Below are 26,319 nucleotides of genomic sequence, written 5' to 3'. Positions count from 1 at the left end.
AGCGAAAAATCTATTTTTGGGTAAGATGGCCATGTCGTCCTGGTGGACCCGCCCTGTTCCTTTTCAAAAAAAAAAAAAAAAAAAAAAAAAAAAAAGTGAAAAGGGTTGTAGGACCCCTCCCTACATACAGTATCTGTAGCACCTCGTGTATCGCTACAAGGAATACAGATGGCGCCGCGAGCGGCGCAGGGCACGCTTTCGAAACGGGGAGGAGAGATGCCTTACGAATGGCTCCCCCCTTTCTTATCGTTTTCGTTTTCTTGCCATTTGACCCCTACGAAGTGTTAACTCTATTCGGGGTATAGATTGCTATGAGGCGTGTCAAGAATACGTCCACTGATATTTACGATATCCCTAAGGTCTTTTTTAGGGATACTCGCTCCAGGAGTTAGAATTCTGGGTACCTGAAGGTAAATTCTCTGGGAATATCGCCGTAGTTGTAATATACCCTAGGAAGCTGCCTTTAAGGAACTTCCATCAGGACGACATGGCCATCTTACCCAAAAATAGATTTTTCGCTTCGCTCAAAATCCGTTATATATATATATATATACATATATATATATATATATACATATATATATATATATATATGTATATATATATATACATATATATATATATACATATATATATATATATATACATATATATATATATATATATACATATACATATATATATATATATACATATATATATATATATATATATATATATATATATATATGTATATATATATATATATATACAGTATATATATATACATATACATATATATATATATATATATATCTATATATATATATCTATATATATATATATATATATGGGCCGTGGCACCCCTATCAGTACCAGCCAAACTCAGTTGAGTCCATTGTCAGGCTGGGAGGAACGTAGAGAGGAGAGGTCCCCTTTTCTGTTTCATTTGTTTGATGTCGGCTACCCCCAAAATTGGGGGAAGTGCCTTGGTATGTATGTATATATATATATATATATATATACACACAAACATACATATACCATATATATACATATATGCATTCCAATTTCTAAGAAAATTGCATTTTTCCCTAACATGCTTACCATGGCCCAATAAAATTAGGAGCCCTTGAGAGTCGGCTCTTCAACCAGAGGTTCCCCCATACCTCAACAGGCCTGATTCCCAAACAGCCTCCTCACCTGTGCGAACCTGACTCTTGTTTTACCCAGCATGTCCTAGAGGGATGCTTCAAGCGACCTTCCCAGGTCGCAATCCACCATTCTACCCTGGTCCCAAGAAAAATATATTATAGCCAGGGAAGGAAGGGGGAGGGGGGAATTTCATTATTGGGCCATGGTAAGTATGTTAGGAAAAATATAATTTTCTTAGAAATTGTCATTTGTTTTATAGAAATCCTTACCACGGCCCAATAAAATTTGGAGCCTCAGAATTAGGAGGTGGGAAAATAGACGCCCGTAAAAGAGATGAGAGAGCCGCTAAGGGGGGCAAGCCCTGTCAGGGATAAGTGCTATAAGGTATTAAGGAACGTAGGTTAGTTGGGTAACACTCACCCAGGGAACATCATCTTCCTTTCAGGATCCTTTCAAGGTAGGCAGAGGGGGGTATGGGTTTGAGATGCTCTACCCCTCGCCGTTCCGTCTGGACTGTGCCGAGTGTGGCCACCCTTAGATCCTCTGGAGGGCGACTGCGACGGAACCGAGCTTAAAGCCCTCCAGGGACTTGAAGAAGCAGTCCTTAAGGTAGTGGGCCATGAAAGTTGATTGTCTTTTCCATACACCTGCCCTCAGCACTTGGCCGACTGCCATGTTTCTCTCAAAGGCAAAAGAAGCGCTGATGTCCAGGATGTCATGAGGCTTGGCAGACCTGGGGGAGGCTTCGCTCTTCGTCATCAGGTACGCCCTTCAGATTGTCTTCCAGAGCCAAAAGGAGATCGTGGTCTTCGAGACTGCCTTCTTCACTCTACCTGTGGTTACGAACAGTCTCCCGATAGCTGGTCAGAGGGCGGAGGTCCTCGAGAAATCTTTCCGCACCGCCCTAACCAGGCACAAGAGAAGGTCTTCTGGGTCATCTGTCCTGGGAACAGCGGGCATGGCGAACTCATTGAACTGGGGGGTCATATACCGCTGGATTCTGTGTCTTTGCTAAGAAGAAGGGAATGAATTTGAAGATCAATTCCTTCCACCAGTGAGTCTGCTGAGAGCCTGAGGAGTTTGCCTACCTTCTTGGCCAAGGCCAGGGCAAGGAGGAACACAGTCTTCAGGGTAAGCTCCCTGTCTATAATTTGCCTTAAGAGGTTCAAATGGAAGCTTCTTCAGGGTGTTGAGGACTTTGACGATGTCCCACGTGGGAGCCTTTTGAGTCCTGGGGGAGCAGGACTCGAACCCTTTTACCAGCATCGAGAGGTGCTTGGAGGTTCAAGCCCTTGAGGAGGAATACCTGGCCCAGGGCTGTTTGGAAATCCTTGAGACTGGCATGCCCCGATTGAGTCGTAGGTGCACTGGAATTGAGGCCTTGAGAGGCTGAATCCCCTCCTTGTTGCACCATTTTCTAAAGGTCGCCCATCTCGCTTGATATATGGCTCTCGAGGATTGTCCGAGCTTCGAGGTCATCTGGACGGCTGTCCTCTTGGAGTACCACTCCCTCCTTAGCAAACTCTGGATAGTCTCCAGGCGTAAAGGGAGAGGTTTTGGAGGCCACCGTGGAACTTCTGGAAGTGAGGCTGTCTTAGCAGGTCATGTTGCAGAGGCAGGGGCCAAGGAGGTTCCACTGCCAAGGCCCTCAAGTCTGTAAACTACTCTTTTTCGGGCCACCACGTGGCTACCAGAGTCATCTTTGCCTGCTTCGCCCCCGAGGATGGTTTAAGGTCTGCCGCAGTAGGGTGAATGAAGGGAAGGTGTACACGTCGAGACCATCCCACGGGTGTTCAAACACATCTTCCAGAGCTGCTGCTCGGTCTGGCAATAGGAAATAGAAGACCGGCAGCTTTGCGTTCAGCCTTGATGCAAAGAGGTCTAAGCAGAGCGAACCCCACTTCTCTATCACTGCCCTTGCCACTTCCAGATGAAGGGACCATTCTGCCGGCAACACTTGACACCTGTGATGATATTCCACTTTCCCAGGATGTACCTGGCTATTAGAGAGATGGCACTGTCCTTGGCATAAAACAGGATTTTCACCGCCAGGTCATGGATCTGGCGGGAGCGCAGGCCACCCGTTTCTTGATGTAGGCGACGATGATGGCATTGTAGCTCTTCAAGGCCACCCTTCTTCCCACTAACAAGCTTCCCATGATGATGAGAACCTTCTGAACTGCCAAAAGTTCAAGCTCATTTATGTGGAGGGCCTGCTCGATCTTCGGCTGTTTTTCCAGCAGGTGGGCTCCCCATCCGTGAACAGCAGAACTTACGGAGGAGGATCCAGCAGTGAAACCCCCCCTTGGATGCTCCTTGGGTCCAACCACCACTGGAGTGCCTCCTTGGTTGACTAGGACGGGGAATGCTTTGCTGACGGACACTGGATTGCTAGGGCCTGTGCTTCTTTCAGGTGCCACTGGGCCTGATGTAGTATCATCCTTCCCCTGGGAATGAGCTTCTCCAGTGTCCTACCAGCCTCTGCCACTCCTTTAACAATGCCAGTTCTCCCCTGATGAGAGGCTTCACCAACTCCTCTAGATTCCTGATCCTCTCCTTCATCAGAAAGGCTCTGGCTTGCAGGGAGCATATTTCCATGCCCAGGTACACTGTCCTTGTGGTTGGGGAGGGCTGCAACTTCTCCCAATTAAACACTACCCCAGTTCCTTGCAGAAAGCCATTAATTCATCCCTATGCTCTGACAATTCCTCTCTGGACTCCAAGAGGAGTAACCAGTTGACTAGATACCTCAGTAATCTCATCCCTCTCTTGTGGGTCCACTACGAGACCACAGAAAAGACTCTGGTGAAGACCTGAGGTGCGGTCGACGGGCCAAAGCAGAGGGTGTGGAACTGGAAGGTCTCTTCTCCCCACTTGAACCTGAGGAACTTCCTGCTGGACGGGAACACCAAATGAATAATTTTTTCTTAAGATTATGTGTAGTTTCACAGTAATTTTATTTTTGTTATATAAATACGCAATTAGTTGATGAAGTATCAAGAAATGTTAATTTGTAGTTTAGAGTTACCTAAAATCTTAGACTACATGCAAATCTAGGATATTCTTTTATTGATTAAGAAAACTGAATGCTCTATCTCTTTCCTTCTTTGGTTGGAGTGGAGCCACAGAAGGTTCATAGAAATAAATGGAATTTAGAAATGAAATATTTCTTATTTCCATATACATGTTCACCCTCCTCTCCCCACTGACTATTAGCATCAAGAGGAGAGGGAATTTTTTCTACTTTGAGGCTGAAGATGGCAATACGACATGCACAGAATGTTAATGTCGGTAGACACTGCTTAGTCTCATTACTTTACTAGAGGCATAAGTATTTTGGAAGCAAAGAAAAACAGTAATTTTTTCATTTCTTTTAAAGTTGACATACCAAACTTTTGGAGACAGAAGTAATGTAAACATCAAGTGAGTATAAAAATACAGTAACAAGTTTTATCATCAAAATTCCATCTTTTGGAAATAAGTTCCTTTAATTTTGGTATATGAACCACTTCATAATAGTTTTGGGGTGATTTTAAAGCAACTGTTCAAGAATTGAATCAAATTAACTAAGTTTTTCTATAACAACAATAACAATACTGTAATACTAAATCATAACTGCAACTGTTCCAGAATTGAATCTAATTACAGTGACTGTTTTTTATAACAATAAGATACAATTTCTAAAGGAACGTGACATTTTCAAAAATGAAATTCATATTCACTTACCGAAATAATGCATGAAAATTATGGACAAGGCATAGAACCCAAGCGAAAGAAAATGAGCCACTATCATTAAAGGATGCCATGTTCGTACAGTAAGGCCCACCATGAGAAGCTCAGTTAAAATCAAAGAAGTAAAGCTGATGCTTACAACATGTATGAGCTCATCTTCAAAGAGCAACATAGCCCCATACATAAGAACTCCACCTGAAAATAAATAAGTTTTTTCAAATAAACAAAACAAATATATGGCCAACTAGTATAAAAATTTATATCTAACAAAAGCAAGCTAAATATAGAAAAATGTGATTAACATCTGGGTTTCTAAGTATCAAAATCAAATCCTAAATATCAATAATCTTCAATAATATGTAATGCATTCTAAACTAACCATGTTTCTCCCTAAGAGTATAGTCTAAACAAATCAAGCACAAAAAAGTACATTACCTTGATATATACTTATCAACACCCATATGAAAAATGTTTTATATGAAAGTGATCTTCCTTTAGTGAGATCCTTGTACAGTTCAGGATATGTAAGGGCAATATTTGGAGAAACATCACGGTCCAAGACAAGAGAAAATACTGGGAAGTTTGTGTAGAAAGTTGCATACCTAAATGGAGAATAAAGTATGCTGTTGTTATAAAATACATCTATCTAAAGGATAATTCTCACATGAAATCAAAATACAGTATATAAATACGAAACCTTAATAACTATGACCAAACCACTAAAAATTAACAAAGACGACACATACGGCGCTCATGGGCATTTATTTTGTTTCTGCATGATGGGTGGAAAGGCAAATATTTCATACATAAAGAAGTTAAAGGATACATTATTCATAAAAAGATATTTTACAAAACGTTCTACCATTTCTATTGTAGATAACTGTGAGAAGATTCTTGAAAAGTCTTTAAATGTATGTTTTATATTCAAATTCAAATATAAAATGGAGATAAATTACATTTTTCAAAAGTAACTTGGCTTTCTAAGATGGGGTTCTGTTCTCATAGCCCCAATATCAGATGAAAATATTGTAAAGTGAGAGCATATTTCAACCTAAGCCTAGCCTACATAAGACTCTGGGAATGTTGATCAGTAATAATTTGCCAATAAATTTCCAAATACTGTACTTCACCAAAAAAATATTGACATAATAGAAGTTTACAATAATCACCAAAACAATTAATGTTTTAGTAATTACACTAAATTCATATTAAACCAGACCCTCTTTATGTAGATCATGGAGTTTTTTAGAAGTTCCTTTGGAATAGTGTTTTTTGGTGAAACTGTACACAGTAAAATAGGATGAATATATTTACATGAAATTTTATGATTCTCAAATCCCTATCAAACTATACACTGTTAAACTATTAACACAATTATAAAAAATACACAATGAAAATTGACTTGACAGTGCTTGTGCCACAGTGCAAATTAGTGGAGAAAGGAAACGACGGTGCTCGTCAACTGAAGACGACACCATGGAGCCGTCAATTAAACAGCAGCAAGATGTTGTAACATCAGCCAAAAAAGGAGAGAGAGAATAAACAACAAGTTTAGGATAAAGAGGACTACAGAGAAGGAGTAGATAATTCCTTAGACAAGTTCTTGCTGAAATGAAAAGTAATGATTTTTAATTAAACAGATGCTTCTTGTTCTTTGGCCCGCAGCCCCGTTACAAGCAGCATTCAGAATCCTCCACATTGTTTATTCTATTATAGGATAACCAGTTGTAACTGCACTTTAATACCATGCAGTAGCTTACATTTTCATATACTGTAAGTTTTCATCATTAAATCATTCCTGGTGTTGAGTGCAGTGCATTATTAGTAAGGAAGTGCCCAAGGTGTGGGTGAATAGTTTTTTGTCAATTTTTTTCCTCTTCATATTTACTCTAGTTATTACTGGTCTAAGTTCATTCAATATTGAAGACCTGGATTTTCTCATAAATGTATCCATTTTTTCTCTTTCTCAAAATAAATATTTTTTCATGTATTTTGTAAACAGAGTTTCTTTCCACTACACCACTGTGTCCCCTTCTAAGCCACCAATAATATTTTTTGTCTTATCTGCTATCTTCTAACTCGAGATTCAAGCTATTTATTATTTCTGCTGATTTTCCCAGAAATAAATCAATGGTCTTACTACGTGTTTATTTAGCAAGCTCAAGGCAAGAGAAGATAATAGGGAAGTAAGGTTCTAGCTGGGTCCCCTTGCCCAGTATAATATCAAGGGGTGGTGCCCCGTGCCCAGTTCATCCTGGATTGTTTACCTTTTACCCAGATTTCTAGGTATTCCACTGTTTCTTTTTGTGTAGCGAAACGGAGTGTGGTTGGCATTCGAACACTAGGCAGTCTGCATGCTACATCTAGCCACAGTTGGCAAACCACTACAATGCTGAGGTTGTGGCAGACCCACATGTACAACATGCTCAAGGGGGACCCTACCAACGCTTCCCCTGAGGATAAACAGATTCATATGATAGTTTCTATCAAAAAGAGTCAGTGCTCCTGAATACATTCAATCACAGTGTTCAAAAGCTCACAAACAATGTGGTTTTGGAGACTAGATAGTGTAATCAAGTGGTTTGTGGAACGCTGAGGTTGTGGAAAACTCACAAGTAACACATGCTCTATGGGGGTTCCCTAGCAATGCTTCCCCTGAGATAAACAAGCTCTTAAGATAGTTTCTCTCTATCAAATATGATAGTGCTCCCGAATACATTCCATCAGTGTTCAAAAGCTCACAAAAAACGTGGTTTTGGAGACTAGAAAAATTGAGTGGTTTTGCTGAACGCTAAGGTTGTGACAAGCCCGTCTAGATCATAAGCTCGAGGGGGGTTCCTAGCGATGCTTCCCTTGAAAATGCATAGGTTCTCCTGATATTCTTTATACTTAATGAAAGGAAGTGTCACTGACTATCTTCTTCTGGAGTGGCCAAAGCTCTTGAAAAAAAAAGGGGGGAGAATATGTCCCAGCTATTTGTTCTATCAGAAAAATTTTATTTTCCTTAGTAAAATAAATTTTTGAATATACTTACCCGATGATCATGTAGCTGTCAACTCTGTTGCCCGACAGAAATCTAAGGTCGGGATACGCCAGCGATCGCTATACAGGTGGGGGTGTACACAACAGCGCCATCTGTGAGCAGGTACTCAAGTACTTCTTGTCAACAAGAACTCAATTTTCTCCTCGGTCCACTGGTTCTCTATGGGGAGGAAGGGAGGGTCCTTAAATTCATGATCATCGGGTAAGTATATTCAAAAATTTATTTTACTAAGGAAAATAACATTTTTCAATATTAATCTTACCCGATGATCATGTAGCTGATTCACACCCAGGGTGGTGGGTGGAGACCAGCATACATGTTAACATTAGAAGCTAAGTATCCCGTATCTCATTTTAGCAGTTATTCAAAATAAAAAACATAAAATAAATAAGTACCTGGTAAGGAAGTCGACTTGAACCATTACTCTGCCTTTTTAAGTACGTCTTCCTTACTGAGCCTAGCGATCCTCCTAGGATGCTGAGCGACTCCTAGGTGCTGAAGTATGAAGGGCTGCAACCCATACTAAAGGACCTCATCACAACCTCTAATCTAGGCGCTTCTCAAGAAAGAATTTGACCACCCGCCAAATCAACCAGGATGCGGAAGGCTTCTTAGCCTTCCGGACAACCCAAAAATATTTCAAGAGAAAGATTAAAAAGGTTCTGGAATTAGGGAATTGTAGTGGTGGAGCCCCCACCACTACTGCACTCGTTGCTACGAATGGTCCCAGAGTGTAGCAGTTCTCGTAAAGAGACTGGACATTCTTAAGATAAAAGACGCGAACACTGATTAGCTTTTCCAAAAGGTTGCGTCGAATATATTTTGCAGAGATCTATTTTGTTTAAAGGTCACGGAAGTTGTGACAGCTCTAACTTCGTGTGTCCTTACCTTCAGCCAAGCTTGGTCTTCCTCATTCAGAAGGGAATGAGCTTCTCGTATTAACAGTCTGAAAATAATAGGATAAAGAATTCTCTGACATAGGCAAAGATGAATTCTTAACTGAACACCATAAAGCTTCAGACGGGCCTCGTAAAGGTTTTTAAAATGGAACTTAAGAGCTCTTACAGGACATAATACTCTTTCTAGTTCATTTCCAACCATACGATAAGTTTGGAATATCGAACGATATTGGTCAAGGCCGAGAAGGCAGCTCGTGTTTGGCTAGAAAACCAAGATGTAGAACATGTAGCCGTTTCGGATGAAAATCCGATGTTCTTGCTGAAGGCATGAATCTCACTGACTCTTTTAGCTGTGGTTAAGCATATCAGGAAAAGAGTCTTAAAGGTGAGATCTTTCAGGGAGGCTGATTGAAGTGGTTCGAACCTGTCTAACATAAGGAATCTTAGAACCACGTCTAAATTCCAACCAGGTGTAACCAAACGACGCTCCTTCGTGGTCTCAAAAGACTTAAGGAGGTCCTGTAGATCTTTATTGTTGGAAAGATCTAAGCCTCTGTGACGGAAGACTGATGCCAACATGCTTCTGTAACCCTTGAAAGTGGGAGCTGAAAGAGATCGCTCTTTCCTCAGATATAAGAGGAAGTCAGCTATTTGAGTTACAGAGGTACTGGTCGAGGATACGGATACTGACTTGCACCAGTTTCGGAAGATTTCCCACTTCGATTGGTAGACTCTAAGGGTGGATGTTCTCCTTGCTCTAACAATCGCTCTGGTTGCCTCCTTCGAAAAACCTCTAGTTCTCGAGAGTCTTTCGATACTCTGAAGGCAGTGAGACGAAGAGCGTGGAGGCCTTGGAGTACCTTCTTACGCGTGGCAGACGTAGCAGGTCCACCCTTAGGGGAAGAGTTCTGGGAACGTCTACTAGCCATCGAAGTACCTCGGTAAGTTATTCTCTCGCGGGCCAGAGGGAAGCAACTAGTGTCAACTTTGTCCCATCGTGAGAGGCGAACTTCTGCAGTACCTTGTTGACAATCTAGAACGGAGGGAATGCATATAGATCTAGATGAAACTAATCTAGTAGAAAGGCATCTAAAAGAACCACTGCTGGGTCCGGGATAGGTGAGCAAAGTATTGAGAGCCTCTTGGACATCGAGGTTGCGAAGAGATCTATGGTTGGCTGGCCCCAGGTGACCCAAAGTCTCTTGCATACATCTTTGTGGAGGGTCCAATATGTCGGAATTATTGTCCCTTCCTACTGAGACAATCTGCTAAGACATTCAAGTTGCCTTGGAAGAAACTTGTTACTAGTGAAAAGTCTAGACCTGTTGAACAGGAGAGGAGGTCACTTGCGAACTCGCACCATGTCAGAGAGTAGGTCCCTCCTTGCTAGGAGATGAACATCAAAGCAGGGAGTTGTCCGTGTTCACCTCCACTACTTTGCCTTGAAGGAGAGACCTGAAGCTTTTCCAGGTCAGACGTACTGCCAGAAGCTTCTTGCAGTCAAAATGCATTGTCCTTTGACTCGAGTTCCATAATCCCGAGCATTCCCTACCGCCTAAGGTCGCACCCCAGCCTACGTCCGATGCGTCTGAGAAGAGAACGTGGTTGGGAGACTGAACAGTCAGGGGAAGACCCTATAAAAGGTTGATAAAGTCCTTTCATCAAGTCAGACCAGACTTATCTTCCGGAAACCGGGATCGAGACCGCTTCTAGCGTCTTGTCCTTTTCCAGTGAAGAGCTAGATGAAACCGAAGAGGACGGAGGTGTAGTCTTCCAAGTGACACCAATTGAACCACGGATGACAGTGTCCTAACCAGACTCATCCACAGCCTGACAGGGCCGTGTTCCTTCTTCAGCATCTTCTGGATGGATAGCAGGGCTGGGGGTTGATCGTCTTGTTCAGCCATGTCCTCATCAGAGGGTTCCTGATCCGAAACTGATGAGGAAACGGCAACGGAGTGGGCAACGTCTGACTCGCTGAATCCGGTCGCACTGGTGGATGCGTGACGGAGCCGGACACAAGATCATGGTACTGCTGCACAGTCTGTGAACTGTCAACCATGGGGATGCGAGGAAGTACAGCGACAACCCAAAACTGTCTAGACTGTCTGGGTAGTGCAGACAACCCCTTATCGGGTTGCTGAGGTTGCCGCACTGCGTCACAACAAGTCACCTCTGCTGGTTGTTGAACGTCTTCCCAGTGACACACTGAACGTCCACAACCACCTCCGAGAGTAGCTTAACGTCAACGTGCGACTGGCAACCCACACTGGGTCGCACCGGTGGAGGAACCATCTCAACTGGCGGACGTGAGTAGGATACCTCAGCGTCAACAGGGCGTACAACCAACCGGTAGGAAGGTTGTTGGCAAGAAGGTTCTTCTCCGTAAAAAATCCTCTATCAAGGACTAAGCTTGGACTGCATGTCTTGCAACAAAGCCCAAGGTCTATGGGAGCAGGTGTGGCAACAGACGGGGTTAGCGACTGAAGCGGAACCATTTACCCTCCCTGGAAGCATGTTATGCTTTAATTAACCCTGGATAGGTACGATGGGTCGTTCGCGACCCCGAGCGTAAAAAAAAAACAGGTTTTTCTCACGTGACTGAATTTGTGGGTGATCGACCTGCAGGAGGTGTCTCCCCTACACTCTCTAGTAGTGTCCAGATGTTCATTGCTGTAGCTGTATTCCTTCCCCGATTTCTGAGACGCGTCGGGGTCGAGCGCGACCGAGTTTACCCTTCTAAGGTAGTTTGCATAATTATCAAAGTTATTACGTATTATGAAATTGTCGTAGAATGGTGCAACTTGTATAGGTTATCAGTTGTGGAAAGTCTTGGTGGATTGTTTGGCTACCATGTGCATGATTTTTTTTTTAGTTAAAATGTCGTTCATTACCACGAGGACCATTTTACCGCGATTGCCCCTTTTTCATTTTTTTTCATTTTTTTGCCAAGTCATTTTTCCGTAAGATATTGCCAAATAGTGTCGTAAAACTTTTGCTTGTTTAGTGTTGGAAAGTGTGTCTAGATGATCTGGCTACCCATGCATGACTTTGTTTTTGTCAGATACGACGTAGTTATTGGTATATTGGGTATTTAACTGCGGTTACCAATTTCTGTTTTTTTTCAATATTTGTAAAAATTACTACGTAGTAAGGAATTGCCGTATATTATTCATTTTTTTTTCATTTTTATGTGTTAGAAAGTGTGCCTTGATGGTTGGGCTAACACGTGCATGTCTTTTTTTTTATCTGAGATGCCGTATATTAGAATGTTGGGCGTTTTTCCGCGAGTGGCCCTTTTTATTTGTTTTGCATTTTTTTGCTTAGTCATGTTACCGTAAGGAATTGGCAAGTAGTGTCGCAAAACTTATATTTTTATAGTGTTGGAAAGTGTTTCTAGATGATCTGGCTACCCATGCCTATTTTTTTTTTAGCCAGATATGGCGTATATATAAGTATGTGTTCGATTTTCCTGTGATTGCCATTTTTTTGTTTTTTCCCATTTCTTTCAAAATTACTACGTACTAAGGAACTATCACAGAGTAATGATTCATTTATATGTTTATTTGTCGGAAAATGTGCCTTGATGGTTTGCCTAGCACGTGGCTGAAATTTTTTTTTTCTGAAATGCCGTATATTAGAATGGCCATTTTTCCACGAGTGCCCCTTTTTATTCGTTTTGCATTTTTTTGCTTAGTCATGTTACCGTAAGGAATTGGCAAGTAGTGTCGCAAAACTTATAATTTTATAGTGTTGGAAAGTGTTTCTAGATGATCTGGCTACCCATGCCTATCTTTTTTTTTTTAGCCAGATATGGCGTATATATAGGTTTGTGTTCGATTTTCCTGTGATTGCCATTTTTTCGTTTTTTCCCATTTCTTTCAAAATTACTACGTACTAAGGAACTATCACAGAGTAATGATTCATTTAGATGTTTATTTGTCGGAAAATGTGCCTTGATGGTTTGCCTAGCACGTGGCTGAATTTTCTTTTTCTGAAATGCCGTATATTAGAATGTTAGCCATTTTTCCGCGAGTGCCCCTTTTTATTTGTTTTGCATTTTTTCGCTTAGTCATGTTACCGTAAGGAATTGGCAAGTAGTGTCGCAAAACTTATATTTTTATAGTGTTGGAAAGTGTTTCTAGATGATCTGGCTACCCATGCCTATCTTTTTTTTAGCCAGATATGGCGTATATATAGGTATGTGTTCGATTTTCCGGTGATTGCCATTTTTTCGTTTTTTCCCAATTCTTTCAAAATTACTACGTACTAAGGAACTATCACAGAGTAATGATTCCTCTAGATGTTTATTTGTCGGAAAATTTTGTTTACTTTTTTTTTTGATTGAATATCATCAAATTTTTTTAGCTAAAATATTATATTGTTTTACATTTTTTTTTTTTTCGATTTTATTTCCCTTCAAAAAAATTTTTTGGGTCAGAATTTCAATTTTATAGTCGTAAAATAATCGACAATTATCCAGCAACCCACCATACAATTTTTATGCATATCCAATAATAATTAGATTAGTAAATAACACCTTGAAATTGACATACCCTTCCTACATTTCAAGTGGCAGATTAGGGAGTCTGAGTCAGTGTGGTTGGCGGCCATTTTGTGGACATATCCGAAGCGTAAGCTGCCCTATCTATATATATTCTTGTTTCCTATAGAATTTGTGATATTTTGGTATATTTTTACCTGCATAAATATCATATATATTAAATATATGTATTTTTTTACGAAATTTCTAAGTACTCAAAAAATTACCTTTAGATATGGCCCCTGATATAAATGTAATTTACAAAATAATGAAGATTTTTTTACATATTTCTATTTTAGGATAACATATGTTTATTCCCTAAAAAAATTAGCAACTTCCTATTTCATTTGGGTACCCAAAAAAATTCATGAAATTTGGACAAATTTTTTTGGCCAAAAAAAGTTACTCTTTTTTTCTCATTTCAGATCTTCACCTCCATGGGTCTGACTTCATCCAAAATACATCAAGATGTGTCCTGAACATTCAAGAATCAATTCCTAAAAGGATTTGTGTATATATGTATAAACTTTTTTTTTATGAATTTTTATGTCAGGTCTTTTTTTTTTCTACTTAATTTTTTAAAATATTTATAATAAATAGTTTTTCTGCAGATGAGTAGTATTTATCTTTACAGTTGTTTTAAGCATTCATTGAAGTTTTTTTTGGCAAAAGAAAAAAAGGAGGTTACTGCAAAAACTGATTTTTCAAGAATTTTTTTTGGCGTCGGGGTCGTTCGCGTCCGAGTATACCCTTAAAGGGGTGTCCGAGGAGCGTACCTATCCAGGGTTAAAGTCCATAGGAGGCTAAGCAGCTTAAGGCTCCTCTCCAAATGACAGAGTCCTCAAGGGAATATCAGAAGGAGGGAGAACAGCACTTTCTCATCTACAGGAACCATGTCCGAGAAAAGCTAGGTTATCTCAGTGAGGGTTTCACTGGTGCATAAGCAGCAGACCAGAAGGCAACGTTATGAAACTGCTTGACAGTCTGTGAACTGTCAAAAACTGAACTGTCAACCCCAACAGGTGCGTGAGGACATACAGCACTGGTGTATTAGTAGCACACCAGAAGGCAATGTCATGTAACTGTTAGACAGTCTGTGAGTTGGCAACAACCAAAGCTGTGTGGGGAAGCCTCAACTCCTGACTGACTAGTTTGCTGCGGGCGAGTGGCGGTAACCACAGTGTGTTGCTGAGGCTGACACACCGTGTCAAAACACGGCAGCTTGTGGTAGCTCACGCACGGCAACGGAGAGCTCCGTGTGTCTGTGGGAGTCAGCATGCGTCTGGCAGGGTCGACTGCGCATGGGTGGAGGAGCTCTCACAACAAGAGTGTGGGAGCAGGCAGCCATGCCGGGCACACAATCGTGGCAGGCTGTAGGCCAACGGGAGCATCGTCAACCTTCTCCGCAGTCGGAGTGTGGGAGCTGGCAACAACAAAAGCGGAGTGCTGGTGCGTGGGAGGGACTGCCGTGGGTTGCGGAGCATGCCGCATTGTGGCAAAACACGGCAGCTTGACAGCACCTTCCCACTGCTGATGCGGAAGCTCACACATGTCAACGGAGGGTGCAGCATGAACATGCGTCTGGCAGGGTCGACTGCGCATCGGTGGGGGAGCTCTCACAGGTGGAGTGTGGGAGCAGGCAGCCGCAGTATCTGCTGAACGCACAACCGTGGCAGGTTGTAGGTTAACAGGTGCAGTGTCAACCTAATCAGCACGATACTCCTGCATGAAGGAAGCAAGCTGAGACTGCATATCTGCAGCATGGACCACTAGGGTCTATAAAAGACGGCAACAAACGGAGCTACTGTCCGTTGTGACTGAGGGTCTAAAACAGCTGGTGCGGCAACAGACGGAGTTACTGCCTGTTGCGGTACCACCTTGCCTCTCTCGGAAGGTGTGCAGTCGTCGAAGACTGCAGCGAGTCCGAACTGACCCAGTGGCTACACCTAGGCCGTTGGACTTGCGCGGAAGGGACCGACTTGCACTTAAAAGCTGCAAGATTTGGTCCATGGTTTCTGCGAGAAACCTCTTCCGCAGACGAGGAATAAATGGGCTCTCTCGTCTTTATGTGGGTGGGGCGATCACGTCGGCAACGTGTGTAGATACACCCGAAACCACGGAGGGAAACGTCTGTTCGTCGATCAAGGCCTGTGGAACCCATAAGTCCTTCGACATTACTTCTCCCCTGGGCTTGGGAGCTTGTAAGAGGTATCGGACTAGGTGAACAACTGGCACGAACAGACGAACCCTCGAACGCAACTCTGTAACACTTTGCGCATATCACTTTATCACTTTTGATTTTCTGTTTGCACTTATTTCACTGAACTCGAAACTTTAAGTGATTTGTACCTGAAACACGCAATCCTATCCTTCATTAAAAGGTAGTAATTGCGAAAACAGTTTTACAATGCAACAGAAAAACATAATGAAAGATAAAGAATTCAGTGGCTGGAAAAGAGACTAAACACTAGATCAAATAAACTACGTTTAAAATCTCTCACCGCATAAAGCCTGGGAACAAGAATAAAACTCTAGAAAAGTTTTACCTTCTTCCCCTATAGCGACTAGGGAGAAGAGTAAAAAACGAGAACAACGTTACCCGCTTGAACGAAACGTTTATTCTCCTCTCTCTCCCTCCGTCTCTATCTCTCTCTCTCTCTCTTGACTTAGAACCTGAGAGATGAGCCCAAATATATATCGTTAAAACATATTATTTGTTAAAGGAAAAAAACTGAAAGGTTTCCCAAATAAAAAGTTCCTTTATTAGAATTAAAACCATTTAAGCTAAGAAAGAATGAACGAAACGCTAGAATCGGTTTACTCTTACTGCAACGTGAAACCGTGAAATACTCTCTCTCTATCGTAACGATAGAGCGCATGTTGAACGTTCTGAACGTCAACAACTGCGGAGACTAAACTAAACGTTAGTTCATCTTTGAAAACAGTACGAGACTATCAAAGAAATTCTTTCAAAAACATTAAAATTAAAAAAGTATAAATTCTTAAAAGGAAATACGATATGACGGGCTCAATGTTAATTAACTTCGGTTCCAAGTAAGGACCGCCTACTATTAGGAAAGGTCGCATATAAACAAACATAAAAATTAATTTTTATAAGTTTATAAAAAATGGAAAGTTAATCGAAGAGGCCTATAAATGGCGGAGAGATATAAAATAAAAAGATCTATAACTTGTTAAGCAAAATTACCAAAAACCTAAACACACTTCCGTCTAAGGGAAGGGTCGGTCATTTAAAAGTGAAAGAGAGTCCATACTCTCTTCGTCACCAACACTTCTGTCTAAGGGAAGGGTCGGCCATTTAAAAGTGAAAGAGAGTCCATACTCTCTTCATCACCATAATTAAATCTATCCAAAACGAGTTCAAGTTTTGAAATGAAGATAAAACCCCTGTATAGCGAAAGCTCAAAACTGGAATAGTGTACTTCACCAAAACGTTGTGAAAACAAATCCAGTTAGGGACGGCGTATTTAGTAGGTCTTGCCTGTGGCACGACAGAGGAAAAATTGAGTTCTTGTTGACAAGAAGTACTTGAGTACCTGCTCACAGATGGCGCTGTTGTGTACACCCCCACCTGTATAGCGATCGCTGGCGTATCCCGACCTTAGATTTCTGTCGGGCAACAGAGTTGACAGCTACATGATCATCGGGTAAGATTAATATTGAAAATTGCACAGCTCTATGGAACAGAATAACTAGTTGTTTATAAGATCAGGAACCTCTTTGGGAGACAACATCATGAAAGAGTTAACCTGAGATCTTTTCTTGCCTGCATCTGGATTCCTCATAGAACCAGAGACGGGACAAGGTGGCAGCTTTCTGATGTCATGTTATTGCTTTAGCCAACACAGTGTCCATGTTCAGGAAGAACTTTGCTTCTAATCTGAGGGTATTCACAGGAGAAAATCCTTAGTATCCCTGTGCAGGGATGTTGAGCGCTCTGTCCATCCCTGGACTTTTGAGAGGTAAGCTCGAGAAAAGTCCAAGTAAAAATCCCCAGATCCGGTTCTCATTCTAAAAGAACATGATCACCCAAGGAAATATAGCATTTCTGCGTTGGGTTTCCAGGAGGAAACCCTTCGAGACAGCTTGTTTACTTAGCTGGAGGATAAAAGTTAAGGTGAAGGGTTGTTAGATCCTTGACTTAGACCCTTCTGACTGGGATCACAAGGATAATCTCAGGAGATAAAGCAAAACCTTTTTTCCCTACTCAATAGTAGAGGGGGGGGGAGATTATTCTATGAGACCATTCCGCCCACCAGAAGCCTTGGTAATGAGGGTGTCGATAGTTCTTTCAGGCAGAGAATTCTAAAACTGTATCTCAAACCAGAATCTGCTTCAAGATATATTAACTAGATCTGAACCTTCATGAAAGGTATAGGAACTGTTCTCAAAATTGTCAAGCAGTCCTTAGCCAAGGTGACAAGGTCTTGGAATGCTCTCAATACTAGAACAGCCTAGTAAAGGTTTTCTTTGACCTGGAAGGTCCTCATTTGTTGATTAACTCTTCCCAGGGAAGATGTTTGTTAAGATTTTAAGTGACGAGTCAAGCAAGCTCATTGGGAGTGGTCTAAGAGAAATCTTCTTTATTCATAAGTTGAGATATCCATCTGACTCCCTTGTATCTCCTGGTCATATATTTTGGAAGTGAGGGAGGAGGACACTGGCCATTACCATAGTATTGGTTGAAAACAGTGCTAACAAGCATTCTGGCACAGTTAAAAGATTCATCAAAGGAAAAAGCATTTAAGGCCAAGCTTGGTTAGGAGGTATGGAGGGGATAGCTCTCCTGGTCATACCTGGTTAATTCCCATAGGTAGTCATGACTGCTTCTCCTTGGTGATGTCTTGACTCCCCGGGGGGGGGGGGGGGGGGGGGGGGGGGATTTCTGGATTAGGCCTCTTCGTACCTGACAGGGGTAGAGGCAATTTACAGCTCTTGAGGTCCTTATCCTTAAGTGATTCTTGTCCTTTCTAGGGAGGCTTGTAGTCTTCCTAGACTGGGAAGAAAATACTGAAATCCTGTTCAAACGATGGATACGAAAAGGCAGGAGGGCAATTATCGACTTCCCAGTGGGTATATTCTCAAGGTGTCATGTTCCCATCCTACCCATGGACATGGGAAGCCAAGTTTCTTCTGACCAGGGATTTCTATGGACTCATAATCTTCTCAAGCTAAACACCACTCGTAACATGGATACAAGAGCAGACCTGCTTCTTGGATGTGATAGTCTTTTTCTAGAGAAAGGTAGTAATCTAAATTCTGGTTTTGGGGACGATCATTCTTTACAAAATGGAAAAGTGCCAGTTTATGGCCAGACATCTGGCCGTCACTAGTTAGGGCTTGCTCCCTTCCTTAAGTTTGGGAAGAGAGGGTCCATATTCCATAGCCTAATCTTCCTATCACAATCTTGAGTCCTAACAGGAGTACTGTATAGAGTAAAAACTGTAGTTTTCTTCTCTAAAGATAGAATCTTAAAGATTTTCCTTTAAGTTAATCATAAAGATCTTCCTTTAGGTCAACCTGGTAAGGATTTCCAGTTGGTACAGTCAAGCCTTATTATTCGCAATAGTTAAGTTACAGACACAGGCACGATAAAGGGATTTTGACGTAGGAAAAATCTATTTCTGGGCTCCGACCCGTGCCGCCCAGTGAAATGCTCCTTTTACATCATTTCTAAGGTAAAAACTGCTATGAATTTACCAGAGAAAAATTTGTATAGGAATGCTAGGTTGAACCCAGCTTGCTCACCTTAATAAGGTGTCGGTATAATACTGGGGCGTGAATAAATCACAACCAGAGGTCTCGCACCATTTAGATATCTCCTGTCAATATCCCCGAACAGCGAGGCGCCGTTCAACATCCTACTACTACTAGCGATCCCCACGCCAGTGACGTCACTCCTCTTTTCATAGCACCGCGCTATCCAAACATTTTTTGCCTCGGTGTGTGAATTTTCGCTGGTTTACCTGGATTTACCTCAAGATGTCGGACTCTACCGTCACCCCATCTAAGTTAAGTACCAGATCTATGAGTTTTGAGATTTTGGAGGGGGCCTTGCCCTTTTTTGCTTATATTATGACAGTTTTATATTTCACGACCCCGCGTGGGTCTTTCATGGCGCTCGGCCTCCTCCTATCTTTCTCTCTCGTCGTTCTTAATGCTTTACAATGAGTCCTCCAAAATCTCAAAACTCATAGATCTGGTACTTAACTTAGATGGGGTGACGGTAGAGTCCGACATCTTGAGGTAAATCCAGGTAAACCAGCGAAATTCACACATCGAGGCAAAAAAATGTTTGGATAGCGCGTGTATGAAAAAGGAGTGACGTCACTGGCGTGGGATCGCTAGTAGTAGTAGGATGTTGAACGGCGCCTCGCTGTTCGGGGATATTGACAGGAGATATCTAAATGGTGCGAGACCTCTGGTTGTGATTTATTCACGCCCCAGTATTATACCGACACCTTATTAAGGTGAGCAAGCTGGGTTCAACCTAGCATTCCTATACAAATTTTCTCTGGTAAATTCATAGCAGTTTTTTACCTTAGAAAATGATGTAAAAGGGAGCATTTCACTGGGCGGCACGGGTCGGAGCCCAGAAATCAATTTTTGTGAATTAAATACTACACTATGGGTGGGCTAACTCCTAACCTAAAAAGTTAATGCCCCTTACCATGAGCGGGGTGGCCCAAGCTGATAATTAGCACAGTATATACTGCCTAATATTGTTTTAATTTGGTTTCTACAATAGTTTATAATCATATGTACAGTGAGCAGTACATTTGCACACATCTACACTACGTACTGGACACAGTACGGTTACATTACAGTATTGTGCTAAGGTAAAGTTACCGAGTCGTAATATTCTCCTCTCTCTCTCTCGTCTCTCTCTCTCTCTCTCTTCCTCTCTCTCTCTCTCATTCGATTTCCTTTCAGAAGCATTGTTGCATTCTAGAAAATTATGTACTTTTGCTTTAAATTTCGGGTATATTTTATCAACCTAAGTATTTTGGGTGTCGTGTGACCACACAGAAGGAGAGAGAGAGAGAGAGAGAGGAGAGAGCAGAGAGAAGAGGAGAGAGAAGGAGAGAGATAGAGAGATCTTATTTGATGTCAGGATGCCAGAAAACTTAAAATCATAAAATCTGATTTGATGTCAGGATGCCAGAAAACTTAAAATCATTTATATAAAATCTCTCTCTCTCTCTCTCTCTGCTCTCTCATCTCTCCTCTCTCTCTCTCTCTCTCTCCTCTCTCTCATCTCTCTCTCTCTCTGCATCCTCTCTCTCCTCTCTCTTCACCCAAAATACTTAGGTTGATAAAATATACCCGAAATTTAAAGCAAAAGTACATAAATTTTCTAGAATGCAACAATGCTTCTGAAAGGAAACTCGATATGAGAGAGAGAGAGAGAGAGAGCGAGAGGAGAAGAGAGAGAGAGAGAGAGAGAGAGAGAGAGAGAGAGAGAGAGAGAGAATGAGAATATTACGACTCGGTAACTTTACCTTAGCACAATGCATGAGATTATAATTCGCTCTGTTTTCAATTATAAATAAGATACTAAAATGTGAATATTACATGCATTACTATTGTTATACAGTTAAGTGAAACACCAGTTTATTCAAAATCTGGTTTTATTTCAAATTTAGCTATAAGTTATTACCACTGTAAATAGATACACTCTCTACTGAGAGAGCTAGGACCAACAGGGTGTAGAGATAGGTAAGTGGCGCGCAGCGCTCTCTCAGTTGTAAAGGTGTGTGGGCTATTTGAAATCATGGCCTTGCTTGAGTTTTATTGAAATTTTTAGAGAGAATTTTTTATTTAATAGGTATTGCAATTGTTCTTGGCCAGTCCTAATGCTGTTGCCAACTATTAGAAATAGTTGGGTAAACCATCATCATAAAGAATTCTTTATTTTTTCCTTGGCGACGAAAAAACGAAACCGGGGAAGCAAGAAACCGCGATTAATGAGGTCTGACTGTATCTAGAGGTTTCACTTTATTTCCTCCGTATTTTTCGTATTGGATTCACCATTCTACCCTTTCACAGGGAAGTCCTTGGAGAACACAGAGCATATTAACCCCAAAAATAATAACAACAACTAACAATAACAAAATAATAACAAAAATAAAATTAAAGTTATCTCATTTTCAGACATGTGCTTCAATCATCAACCACCAGGAACAAAAGAGAGAAACTAATTTCATTCTCCAACCCAGTCTTAAGGAAAACACTCTTCTTTGCTCCAAAGAAAAGATAAAATTACTGTAATGAATAAATATCAATGATAATAAACTCAGCTCTACACTACTTTACATGCATTCAGATTGGATAAATTTATGAGAGATATATAGGAAAATGATATTCAATAATGAGGAATAAATGCAAATAAATGTCACTGTAAAAATGTAAAATGTTATTTTTATTAATAAAATAAATTTTTGAATATACTTACCCGGTGATCATATAAGCTGTCAGCTCTGCTGCCCGACAGAAAAACCTAAGGACAAAATACGCCAGCGATCGCTATACAGGTGGGGGTGTACATCAACAGCGCCATCTGTCGAGCAGGTACTCAAGTACTCTATGTAAACACAGAACCAATTTTCTCCTCGGTCCACTGGGTCTCTATTGGGGAGGAAGGGAGGGTCCTTTAATATATGATCACCGGGTAAGTATATTCAAAAATTTATTTTATTAATAAAAATAACATTTTTCAATATTAAACTTAGCCGGTGATCATATAAGCTGATTCACACCCAGGGGGGTGGGTAGAGACCAGCATTACTTGTTTACATTATTAAGAGCTAAGTATTTTGTATTTCATTTTAGCAGTTATTCAAAATAACAAACGTAAAATAAATAAGTACCTGGTAAGGAAGTCAACTTGAACAATTACTCTGCCTTTTTAAGTACGTCTTCCTTACTGAGCCTCGCGATCCTCATAGGATGCTGAGCGACTCCTAGGAGCTGAAGTATCAAGGGTTGCAACCCATACTAAAGGACCTCATCAAAACCTCTAATCTAGGCGCTTCTCAAGAAAAGAATTTGACCACCCGCCAAATCAACCAGGATGCGAAAGGCTTCTTAGCCTTCCGGACAACCCAAAAACAACAATAAAAAACATTTCAAGAGAAAGATTAAAAAAGGTTATGGAATTAGGGGAATGTAGTGGTTGAGCCCTCACCCACTACTGCACTCGCTGCTACGAATGGTCCCAGGGTGTAGCAGTTCTCGTAAAGAGACTGGACATCTTTAAGATAAAAAGACGCGAACACTGACTTGCTTCTCCAATAGGTTGCGTCCATTATACTCTGCAGAGATCTGTTTTGTTTGAAGGCCACTGAAGTTGCGACAGCTCTAACTTCATGTGTCCTTACCTTCAGCAAAGCATGGTCTTCCTCATTCAGATGGGAATGAGCTTCTCGTATCAACAGTCTAATATAATAGGAAACTGCATTCTTCGACATAGGTAAAGAAGGTTTCTTAATAGCACACCATAAAGCTTCTGACTGTCCTCGTAAAGGTTTAGTTCGTTTCAAATAGAACTTAAGAGCTCTAACAGGGCACAAGACTCTTTCTATTTCATTTCCAACCAAGTTAGAAAGGCTTGGAATATCGAACGATTTGGGCCAAGGACGAGAAGGTAGTTCGTTTTTGGCTAGAAAACCAAGCTGCAAAGAACATGTAGCCGTTTCAGATGAAAATCCGATGTTCCTGCTGAAGGCGTGTATCTCACTGACTCTTTTAGCTGTAGCTAAGCAGACGAGGAAAAGAGTCTTTAAAGTGAGATCTTTAAAGGAGGCTGATTGTAGTGGCTCGAACCTTTCTGACATAAGGAATCTTAGTACCACGTCTAAATTCCAACCTGGTGTGGCCAAACGACGCTCCTTCGAGGTCTCAAAAGACTTAAGGAGGTCCTGTAGATCTTTGTTGTTGGAAAGATCTAAGCCTCTGTGACGGAAGACTGCTGCCAACATGCTTCTGTAACCCTTGATCGTGGGAGCTGAAAGAGATCTTTCCTTCCTCAGGTATAAAAGGAAGTCAGCTATTTGAGTTACAGAGGTACTGGTTGAGAATACTGATACCGACTTGCACCAGCTTCGGAAGACTTCCCACTTCGACTGGTAGACTCTAAGAGTGGATGTCCTCCTTGCTCTAGCAATCGCCCTGGCTGCCTCCTTCGAAAAGCCTCTAGCTCTCGAGAGTCTTTCGATAGTCTGAAGGCAGTCAGACGAAGAGCGTGGAGGCTTGGGTGTACCTTCTTTACGTGTGGCTGACGTAGAAGGTCCACTCTTAGTGGAAGAGTTCTGGGAACGTCCACCAGCCATTGCAGTACCTCGGTGAACCATTCTCTCGCGGGCCAGAGGGGAGCAACCAACGTCAACCTTGTCCCTTCGTGAGAGGCGAACTTCTGCAGTACCTTGTTGACAATCTTGAACGGGGGGAATGCATAAAGGTCTAGATGGGACCAATCCAGTAGGAAGGCATCTATATGAACTGCTGCTGGGTCCGGGATCGGAGAGCAATAATTTGGAAGTCTCTTGGTCATTGAGGTTGCAAAGAGATCTATGGTAGGTTGGCCCCATGTGGCCCAAAGTCTCTTGCATACATTCTTGTGAAGGGTACATTCTGTTGGGATGATTTGACCCTTCCGACTGAGGCGGTCCGCCATGACATTCATGTTGCCTTGAATGAACCTCGTTACTAGAGACAGGTTTAGATCTCTTGACCAGGTGAGGAGGTCCCTTGCGATCTCGTACAACTTCATCGAATGGGTCCCTCCTTGCTTGGAGATGTACGCCAAGGCCGTGGTGTTGTCGGAGTTCACCTCCACCACCTTGCCTAGAAGGAGGGACTTGAAGCTTTTTAAGGCCAGATGAACTGCCAGTAGCTCCTTGCAGTTGATATGTAACACTCTTTGCTCCGAGTTCCAGGTGCCCGAGCATTCCCGACCGTCTAACGTCGCACCCCAGCCCGTGTCCGATGCGTCCGAGAAGAGAACGTGGTTGGGGGTCTGAACAGTCAGGGGCAGACCCTCTCTGAGGTTGATGTTGTGCTTCCACCAGGTCAGTGATGACTTCATCTTCTCGGAAATAGGGATCGAGACCGCTTCTAGCGTCTTGTCCTTTCTCCAGTGAACAGCCAGGTGAAATTGAAGGGGACGGAGGTGCAGTCTCCCTAACGCAATGAACTGGTCCAGTGATGAAAGCGTCCCTATCAGACTCATCCACTGTCTGACTGAACATCGGTCCTTCATTAGCATGTTCTGGATGCATCCTTGGGCTTGACTTATTCTGGGGGCCGACGGAAAAGCCCGAAAAGCTTGACTGTGAATCTCCATCCCTAGGTACACTATAGTTTGGGATGGGACCAGTTGGGACTTTTCCATATTGACCAGGAGACCCAATTCCTTGGTCAGATCTAGAGTCCACTTTAGATTCTCCAGACAGCGACGACTGGACGGAGCTCTTAAAAGCCAGACGTCCAAATAGAGGGAGGCTCTGATGTCTGCTAAATGCAGGAATTTGGCAATATTCCTCATCAGTTTCGTAAAGACAAGAGGCGCCGTGCTTAGGCCAAAGCACAGGGCTTGAAATTGGTAGACAACCTTCCCGTAAACGAACCTTAGAAAAGGTTGGGAATCTGGGTGGATGGGGACGTGAAAGTAAGCGTCCTTGAGGTCTAAAGAGACCATCCAGTCTTCCTTCCGGACCGCTGCTAGAACAGACTTTGTCGTCTCCATGGCGAACGTCTGCTTGGTGACAAAGACATTCAGAGCACTGACGTCTAGCACCGGTCTCCACCCTCCTGTCTTCTTTACCACTAAGAAGAGACGGTTGTAGAAGCCCGGGGATTGATGGTCCCGGACTTTGACTACCGCTCCCTTTTCTAGTAAGAGAGACACCTCTTGCTTCAAAGCTAGTCTCTTGTCCTCCTCTCTGTACCTGGGAGAGAGGTCGATGGGAGTCGTTGCTAGAGGGGGCTTGCGCAAGAATGGGATCTTGTACCCTTCTCTGAGCAACTTCACAGATTGTGCATCTGCGCCCCTGTTCTCCCAGGCCTGCCAGTAGTTCTTGAGTCTGGCTCCCACTGCTGTCTGAAGAAGGTGGCAGTCAGACTCTGCCTCTAAAGGACTTGGTACCTTTCTTCTTGCTCCCACGTTTCCCTTCGGCACGAGCACCTCCTCTGCTGGAGGCTCTGCCACGAAAGGGCGGAATGAATCTTGACGCTGGAGTATCCATCCTGGGTCTAGACACGGAAGGCAAAGGGGTGGCTTTGCGTGCAGATGACGCAACTAGGTCATCCGTGTCTTTTTTAATCAAGGAGGCAGCAATCTCCTTGATCAACTCCTCTGGGAAAAGGCACTTCGAGAGAGGAGCAAACATAAGTTCTGACTTCTGACATTGAGTTACTCCAGCTGACAAGAAGGAGCAAAGGTTTTCTCGTTTCTTGAGGACCCCGGAAACGAACGAAGCCGCAAGCTCACTGGAACCATCCCGTATGGCCTTGTCCATGCAGGACATAATGAGCATGGAAGTTTCCTTGTCAGACGGGGAGGTCTTCCTGCTCAACGCTCCCAAACACCAATCCAAAAAGTTAAACACTTCGAATGCTCTGAACACTCCTTTCATCAGATGATCTAAATCTGAAGGAGTCCAACAAATCTTGGAGCGTCTCATGGCCAGCCTGCGGGGAGAGTCTACTAGACTTGAGAAGTCGCCCTGGGCAGAGGCAGGAACTCCCAAGCCGCGAACTTCTCCCGTGGCATACCAGACGCTCGATCTGGAAGCGAGTTTCGCAGGGGGGAACAAGAATGCTGTCTTCCCCAAGTGCTTTTTGGATTGCATCCAATCACCCAACACCCTTAAAGCTCTCTTGGACGAGCGGGCGAGGACGAGCTTCGTAAAGGCAGGCGCGGATGACTGCGTGCCTAAAGCAAACTC

At 42.5% G+C, this 26,319-nt stretch overlaps 1 protein-coding gene across 5 annotated transcripts in view; it reads right to left on the bottom strand.

Moving 5' to 3' along the window:
* Nucleotides 1-26,319, bottom strand: part of LOC137644011 (probable phospholipid-transporting ATPase IIB) — a 238,379-nt gene that overhangs the window by 41,424 nt on the left and 170,636 nt on the right. For all 5 annotated transcript variants that reach the window (XM_068376881.1, XM_068376884.1, XM_068376882.1 and 2 more), the window contains exons 19-20: nt 5,302-5,468; nt 4,861-5,061 (exon numbers count right to left, since the gene is read on the bottom strand). In XM_068376881.1, coding sequence (XP_068232982.1) covers nt 4,861-5,061; nt 5,302-5,468 — 368 coding nt within the window. The remainder of the gene's footprint in view (nt 1-4,860; nt 5,062-5,301; nt 5,469-26,319) is intronic.

The sequence above is a fragment of the Palaemon carinicauda genome, chromosome 7, assembly GCF_036898095.1.
Source record: "Palaemon carinicauda isolate YSFRI2023 chromosome 7, ASM3689809v2, whole genome shotgun sequence".
Taxonomy (NCBI): Eukaryota; Metazoa; Arthropoda; class Malacostraca; order Decapoda; family Palaemonidae; genus Palaemon; species Palaemon carinicauda.
Note: the sequence above shows the minus strand (reverse complement) of the source record. Positions and strands in the feature narration are given on the sequence as shown.